At 40.7% G+C, this 8,314-nt stretch overlaps 1 protein-coding gene across 1 annotated transcript; it reads left to right on the forward strand.

Moving 5' to 3' along the window:
• Positions 1-775: 775 nt before the first annotated feature.
• LOC106572504 (transcription factor 15) lies at positions 776-2,792 on the forward strand. Its single transcript, XM_014146733.2, has 2 exons — positions 776-1,547; positions 2,313-2,792. The coding sequence occupies exons 1-2, from the start codon at positions 1,059-1,061 to the stop codon at positions 2,367-2,369; spliced, it is 546 nt and encodes a 181-aa protein (XP_014002208.1). The 5' UTR covers positions 776-1,058; the 3' UTR covers positions 2,370-2,792.
• Positions 2,793-8,314: the final 5,522 nt, after the last annotated feature.

Consider the following 8,314-nt stretch of genomic DNA (forward strand, 5'->3'; position numbering starts at 1 on the left):
GCCTATTGTGTGTCAGCAATGTTAGCTAATTGTTTTACTCAAATTTGAAGTGTTTCTGTGGGTGCACATTGGCATTTAGGCGATGCAGTGTTAGTAAAACCTCTCCACCTTATGGACTACAGCTCCAGTATCCAATGGGCTAACAGAAGCTGTTTGTGGCACTGAGAGAAACAGTAGGCCTACTCTCTCAAAATTCTAAGCCTCCAAAATTCTGTTTGTAATAAATTCTGGAGATAAGCAATGAATCAATAAATATAAATAAACAATGATTTATCATGTTATACATTCACTATTTGGCAAGCAACAACATGATCACACATTTAGCATATACATTACTGTCTATTAATCTTTCGTGGACAGACACACGTAACATAATTAAGGGAGTTTTTAGTTCTTGGTTTCAGAGATGAACTGTCTAAACTACTTGTAAACCCTTCTCAAGCCCCATTAGTGATCATGTAAAGTTAAAAAAATTAAAAAATCACTAACTTTAAAATGTGATATGCATATGCAATAATAACATGTAATAGCTTAATAATAATTAACATGACGGTCTTATGATATAATAATATTCATACTTTATTTTTCATAAATAATAATAGCCTCTCGTTATTACCATTGCTAGGCCTGTTATTTTTTATTTTAATATACAACTAAAATACTTTAAATACAATTAAATACTCAGAAAAAGTACAGGCAATTGAAAAATGTATTATGAAATATTCGCTTTTACTGTATAGCCTAGGCTGCAGCCTCTCGATTGGAGGCTGAACATTGTATGGCTTGAACAACTCCTCCCATCCAGCTATAAGAGCTCGGTGGGCCAGTACACTATGGAGAGATGCTCAAGACATTGAACAAACACGTGGCCTGACGAAAACGAGACATTTCAAAATCAACAACTCCTTGAAACTATAATTAGGCCTACATATTAGAGACATAGGCCTCGTCTACATTAGGTCACCAAAATGCATGCATAGAACAGTCCCTCGTTTGGTGTTTCTCCTCTTATTTCTTCTTGGGCCATCGTTTTAGAGGCCCAGAACCAAAACATTTCGATGATGACCTTTGCCATGCTGCGGCCAATGGCGACTCATATGATCAGCTACCCACACCTGGGTATGATGTCCGAGGCCGAGGATAACCGCAGTGAGAGCGACGGTAGCTCGGATCAGAGCTATGAATGCTGCGTCTCCACTGACAAACGTCGGAGGATTTCCAGAAAATCGGGAGGCAGCGGTGTTGTAATAGTGAAACAGCGGAACGCAGCCAATGCCAGGGAGCGCGACCGTACACAAAGCGTCAACACGGCATTTACTGCACTCCGGACTCTTATACCCACTGAGCCGGTGGACAGAAAGCTCTCTAAGATTGAGACCCTTCACTTGGCATCCAGCTATATCTCCCACCTCGCCAACACCCTGCAGCTCGGAGACGGGAATGGAAATGGACAACCTTGTCTTGGCGCGGTTTACGCGCAAGGAGAGAGCGGTCGAAAGCAGCCTCGCACAATCTGTACCTTCTGTTTGAGCAACCAAAGAAAGCGGGTAATTTTATGCGTTTCTTAAATCCAATTCTGCACAAGCGAAAAAAGTTTAGGTCAGCGTAGAAAATAATAGTTTGAAAACATGACCAAAAGTGAGCCAAATACGCGATCAATTAGTGACTCTAGGTACACGGCTATCGCGTTGTTATTTTGCAATTATTTGTTTTGAATGACATTCAGAAGTCAAAGGAATAAATATAATGTGCAATATATTCTGTCTCGAGATGTGCTCGTAGCGCGCTGATAAAAGGAAACTTTTATGCGCATTTTCTCAGGGGCGCATTGATGAATTTCAAATTGAGAGGCCACGAGTTATAGTCCTTTCTTTTTTACAATGTATTTTAATTACATGTGTTATTCAGTGTTCTAAGATGACGCCTGTTTCTTCCACTGCTAATGTTTCAAGTAATATAATTTTTGAAGAACAAAATATTTAGAATATAGGATGGTCTATTATTTAAAAAAAAAGAAAACCTTCATTGTTTGCATGTTTTTAAGTGGATGTAAATGTATGTCTAATGCAATATTCAATACACCTTTATTACAGATTATTATTACATTTATGTAATGTACTAGTTATAAACAAAGTTATTGTAGCTTGTACTATATCATTATTATTATTATTGTCATATACTTTATACATTATAATATTGTTGTTGCGGTTGTTGTTGTTACTGCTGCTGCTTGGAGTTGTACTGATATACAGTGCCAAGTGGAAATTGTTCACTTATCCATTGTCCCCTAAAATGTTCTTTATTTTTTCCAGATTAATGATGGCAAAGAGATGCGAGGTATTGGTTCAGTGAGGATGAGCCGCAGATAGAAGACCAGACAATAAACCACAGCAACCAGAACCACAACTCCCCATCCACAACTCAGGGAACACTTAAAGCCGGTCATAACAGAACCATATTCATCATCCTGGAGAATATGTTATCAGAGACTATTTATACTTGAGGGAAAGGCCATGGAACTAATCAGGGCCCAATATGTGAAGCCTTTAAAAAATGCAGTGCATTTATTGATAGAGAATTTATAGATTTTTAGATCTGTGTGATATTTGTGTTGTTCATGTATTACATTTTGAAATAAAATATATTTTTTATCTAAATTAAATTTCCCCTACTAAGGGTTAGTTTTCTTTCCTTTGAACTTCATATATGTCGATTTCTTCTCTATCGTTGCAGTTTTGTATATTTTCAATCAAAAGTTCATTAAAAGACACTCAATCATATGGCATACCAAATCAGTTGATTCCTTGTCTAGTTCATGCCCAGCCACAGAAAGAAAGGATTAGAGATTAGAGACAGATTGGAGGATTTTTCAGTGTTTCTTATTTCTGTTGCTAAGAATTTTCTCATGGCAACCTCTGTGCCAGAGCAGAGAACAGGCAGTCAGTCAGGACACAATGCTAAAATGTTAGAAGAAAATGTTACTTGACTAAAACAACATTTACAATTAAAGCATTAGGGTAGCGTATTGATTGCAAAAAAAAAATATATATATATATGTTAAACTACAATATAAAACCTTTTGAGGTGGTATAGATGCAACATCTTCATTTGAGCCAGTTTGCTACAGCAGGACAATAATCCTGCAGCAACAGGAAATTTGAAATATTATGTGGATTACAATTAATTTACATTTTTGTAGGGGTTGACACATTTTTTGTAAGGGAAAATCAACTTCAGAAGCCTTGTTAAACCTCAACTACACTACAAGTCTTACATTTGCTGCATTGCAGGAAAGTTCTCCTGCAACAGGGTGATCAAATTAAGATCCTACATCTGTATTTTTATTAATTTTTATTTCACCTTTATTTAACCAGGTAGGCCAGTTGAGAACAAGTTCTCATTTACAACTGTGACTTGGCCAAGATAAAGCAATAGCACAAACAACACAGAGTTACACATGGGATAAACAAACGTACAGTCAATAACACAATAGAACAATCTATATACAGTGTGTGCAAATGTAGTAAGAGTAAAAGTAACCATATAAGGAAAATGCATGTATGTGTGTGTACTGTATGGTCTAAGAACATTTGCTGCATTCAAAACAATGGGAAAAGCTGTCCAAAAGTTTGAGAGTGCAAAATACATTTAAATATCCTCAAGAGGATGAAGCTGGGAGCCATGATTTTCAAGCTGGATGGCATGTCCAAGAGGCAGGTTTATTTTGTCTTGACAGTTAAACAAGAAAGAGGAGGAGAAAGGAGCCATCTACATCTTAAAATACAAGATCATGGATAAACCTCTCAAAATGTATTTACTCTAAAGTACCTATGGTATATGAAAGTGTCATAACATACAGACATACAGTAAACTTTTATCTGGATATCCTTAATAAGATTTTAATCCAAGTTGTATTTCAGTCTTGCTTATACCTTGTACTAACATCAACTGAAATGTTATTTGTCACATGCTCCGAATACAACAGATGTAGACCTTGGTACCGAGTCAATGTGCGGGGATCAGGTTAGTCAAGTTATTTTGTACATGTAGGTAGGGGTAAAGCGATAATAAACAGTGAGTAGCGCGGGGGGGGTCCGGGTGGGCATACGATTAATTGTTCAGCAGTCTTATGGCTTGAGGGTAGAAGCTGTTAAGGAGACTTTTGGTCCTCGACTTGACACCCGGGTAAAGCTTGCCGTGCGGTAGCAGAGAGAATAGTCTATGACCTGGGTGACACGCGTCTTGTGTCCTGATCTTGTCAACTTTCTGATTGTGCCCACATTTTCAGACAGGTGTAGACGATTAAAAGACATATTGTGAACTGATTTTGATCAGATCTTTTAAGTGTAAACAGACAAGATCAGGACAAGATCAGGATTAAGGACGCATGTTAGCGGCAAGTATAAAGAGAGCTTAAAAATCAGGCACTCAATCAAAAAATTATTTCTCTCTCTCTCTCTCTCTCTCTCTCTCTCTCTCTCTCTCTCTCTCTCTCTCTCTCTCTCTCTCTCTCTCTCTCTCTCTCTCTCTCTCTCTCTCTCTCTCTCTCTCTCTCTCTCTCTCTCTCTCTCTCTCTCTCTCTCTCTCTCTCTCTCTCTCTCTCTCTCTCTCTCTCTCTCTCTCTCTCTCATGATTCTCATTCCATTGTTTGCAATAGGTTTTCCAAGAAGTTGTTCGTGAATTCTGCAGAGCCTTGGCTAAGGTTCAGGGTTTCTTGTGTCATTGACTGGTGTGTTCTTGCAAACCTCACGGTTGCTTTATTTGAAGTCTGCTATCAATTAGTCACAACAAATAGTAGCCTGCACTCTGCTCTGAGACACTGACACAGCTGTTGGGATGTCAGAGGTATAAATCACTGCAGTGAACCCAATGGAGGAAGAGGGAGGTTGAGAGGTTGGAGGTCTTTGTGGAGCAAGAGGATAAAGAAGTGGAAGGAGACCTTGTTGATTTGAAGTCACAGTTCGGGCCATGCTGTTGAAATATAGGAATAGTCTTCACGTGGTATTTGGATATTCTACCCTAATGCCGTGCCCTGTTTGAATCTGTTCCGCATCTCTCTATCTTTCCATGAGCTCTAAACTTTAGGCTATCAAGAGAGACATTTCCAAGGACTGTTCCATGTGTTGGTTTCAGCAGGCAGAGACTAGACACATAGACACACAAACTCAGTGCTCACACTTTCTCCTATCTAGGATCACTTTGAATGAGATTGCAGATGGATCAGAGTGCAGCAGATCCTCCTATGGTTAAGGAAGGATCCCTGGTGTTAGACAGTGTACATGGAAAGTACATTTCTAGCCAGTAAACGGTCCAGGCAGGGGTCCGGGTCCAAGTCCATCTCCTCTCCTCCTCCCCCCACCTGCCCTGTCAGTGACTAATTAGAATTTGCTGTGCTCAGCCCCTCGTGCTCTGGGCCCAGGCCTCCCCAAATGGCTCCCCTGAGGCTTCCTCCGGCAGGAAGATGTCACAGAGGCACAGGAAGGAAAAACACGCACAGCTGACCTCTTGGAACTACTCTCTGTGCGGCAGGCCTTGGGTCAGCAGCAGTCTTGACATCATCCGGCGGTGGGACCCAGATGTACGGCTCCCTGCAGTAATGCCTGAATGAACGAAAAAGTGTGTTTTCAAACCAACAAATTCAGCAGGCTTTTCCAGGGATGACAGGGAGAAATTGATGTTAACCCATAAGAGGGATCAGGAGAAAAGCATAGGCAGCAGAATAAGAAAGTCCACTGTGGATGTGGTTTAATTTGTATGAAAAACAGGCAAGGATGTACCTGCCTTGGGGACCTACAGGGGAAGTCTTATATTTTATTTTGTGTTGGGGGGGTTTTCTGCCTCGGAAGCTTGTATCTCCCCACTGCCCCCCCCAAAATTTCCTACAGGAAGACTTTCAGCAGGGGTGAAATGGAGCTAGACAGCACTTCCACCTCCTCTCGCTTTGACAACTGAGATGAAAAATGGCCTGCATATGTGTTCTATTGTTTGTGAAGGAGAGGGGGAAAAACTGTAGAAAAGCAAACTCAGTCACTTTCAGCAACATCTTTTTCAGTGATTTTACTGTAAGAAGTGATTATTTTTGCAGTTGATTTGTATAGATATAACTTATGTCAACTCAAACACTTTACTCATCATGCATAACTACAGTGGGATCTCCACAAAAGCAAGGGGCACAGAAAACTTGACTAAAACCAGACACAGCTTTCTCCTATTGGTGGAGCTTGGGTTCAAGCATGTCATATGATCGTCAGTTAATCAACCTTTCTATGAAAGCCGATATGGCAGCAGTTTAGTGAAAAGGACCAGAATTGCATGGGTGGCACACATCATAGGGCTGGAATGGAGAGCTTTTACCTAACACTCATGAAGAGAGCAATTTTGATCATACTTATGAACTAGGACTGAAGGACTGAAGGAGAACTGAGGAGGACATCGGAATACAGAGCATGCAATCAGATACTATTATCATAAGGATGCACAATCAGGTGGATAAAGAGAGTAACCCCCCAAACAATGACGTGTTATCAGTTCTGGTGAATACCATTATCCAGGTGTAGGATCTTAATTTGAGCCAGTTTGCTACAGCAGTAAAATAATCCTGCAACAACAGGAAATGTGAATTATTATGTGGATTATAATTAATGGTCATTTTTTTGTAAGGGTTGATACATTTTATGTTAGTGCAAATCAAGTCTGACATGGAAATTATGAAGTTTAGAAGGCTTTTTAAAGGCTTCTAAAAATTAAAAGCCTTTTTAATCCTTGAATACACAAACATTTGCATTTCCTGCTGCGTAGGAAAATTCTCAGCAACAACAGAGTGATCAAATTAAGATCTGTAGGAGTCCAGTATATTAAAAACAAAAATAACTTTTTGTGTATGAACCACTCTGATATATAATCATCTCTCCCCCACAAGAAAAACTAAAACATTTGATCCAGAAAAGGGTAGGAAGTGCAGGGTTATTTCAACACCATAAGGGAGCTCTGCCCCAATTCCCTGCCATGTGCTTACCTCCAGACATGTGTAGTCCAGAGGGCCTTGCTAAAGAGCTCTAGCTGAAAAAACAGTGTGCAGGGCTAATATTTTAATCACATCCTCTCCAAGCAGGCCCGCAGCGTGAAATAAACACTATTTCACAATATTTCAAATACCCATTGACAGGGGAGATGTCCCTTTGCTCAACCTGCATGTCAGAGATATTAATGGCTGTCGGACACGCGTTTTGGCTCTCCCATTCAGAGATTTGGATGTACCCCCTTCCCTTCTAATCTTTTACGACTAACTTTTCCGGAGAAGAAGGAGGAGAAGGAGGAATTCTGTCTGACCATGCAGATGAGGTTTTGCAGGAGATGGGCTGCCTGAATAACAGGTAATGTCTGTAGCAGTACCCTCCCATGAGCACATGCACACAGGAATCATTGTTTTCATTTGCTGCTGAGCTTGGCAGGTGGGGTTGTAGTGTGTGTGTGTGTGTGTGTGTGTGTGTGTGTGTGTGTGTGTGTGTGTGTGTGTGTGTGTGTGTGTGTGTGTGTGTGTGTGTGTGTGTGTGTGTGTGTGTGTGTGTGTGTGTGTGTGTGTGTGTGTGTTTAGGGGGCGGAGGGGCGGTCGAAAAGCAGAGGAATTCCCAGAGAAGGTTATTGCGGAACAATACAGGCTATCCTAGTGTTGCTTTACTCTGGCACGGGTTGCTGTGACCCACCCTCAGTATCCAGGCCCAGAGGCAGAGGTGAGAAGTTGGCAACAGCCACTCCAAGACAATGCTTTTTTGTAAAAACAATCGCACAATGTGAGACAGGCTAGTGTGTGCTCACACTGACCTGTTCAAAATATTAAGCAATTTAATCATCATCAAATGATGAACTATTATGAAAGGGGTTGTTTCTTTTCCATGTCAGCGAAAGGATGAGTGGGTGAGTTGGGAGTAGAACTTGGCTTAGACCAAGATGATGTCATACTGTCTGCCACACAAGTAACATGGCTGGAGTATTTCATGAAACAATTTGTATCTTCTAATGTGAAAATGTAGTAAAGGTTTTGCATGAGCTGCAAGAAATGTGTGTCAGACAATGTTTACATGTCTTGTGAGATCAGGATGGTGTGTGTGTGTGTCACATGGGAAAGTGTCCCAGCTGTGTTAGGTGCTAGGCCTGCTGGAGACCTAGAGAGGAACCATTGGCTTATTTCATTTCAGCACAAAGGCAAACACTCAGAGGATATCCTCAATCAGGGGCCAGAGAGTGAGCAATGAACAACCTCGTTGACAGAAACATGGAGCCCTACACTTGCAGCTGGGCACCCTAACAACCTTGG

This window comes from Salmo salar, chromosome ssa15 (assembly GCF_905237065.1).
Source record: "Salmo salar chromosome ssa15, Ssal_v3.1, whole genome shotgun sequence".
In the NCBI taxonomy this organism is placed as follows: domain Eukaryota; kingdom Metazoa; phylum Chordata; class Actinopteri; order Salmoniformes; family Salmonidae; genus Salmo; species Salmo salar.

Coding starts and splice junctions, on each gene's coding strand:
- LOC106572504 (XM_014146733.2), top strand. CDS start 1,059: ATGATGACCTTTGCCATGCTGCGGCCAATGGCGACTCATATGATCAGC. Junction 1,548..2,312: donor TGAGCAACCAAAGAAAGCGG/GTAATTTTATGC, acceptor TATTTTTTCCAG/ATTAATGATGGCAAAGAGAT.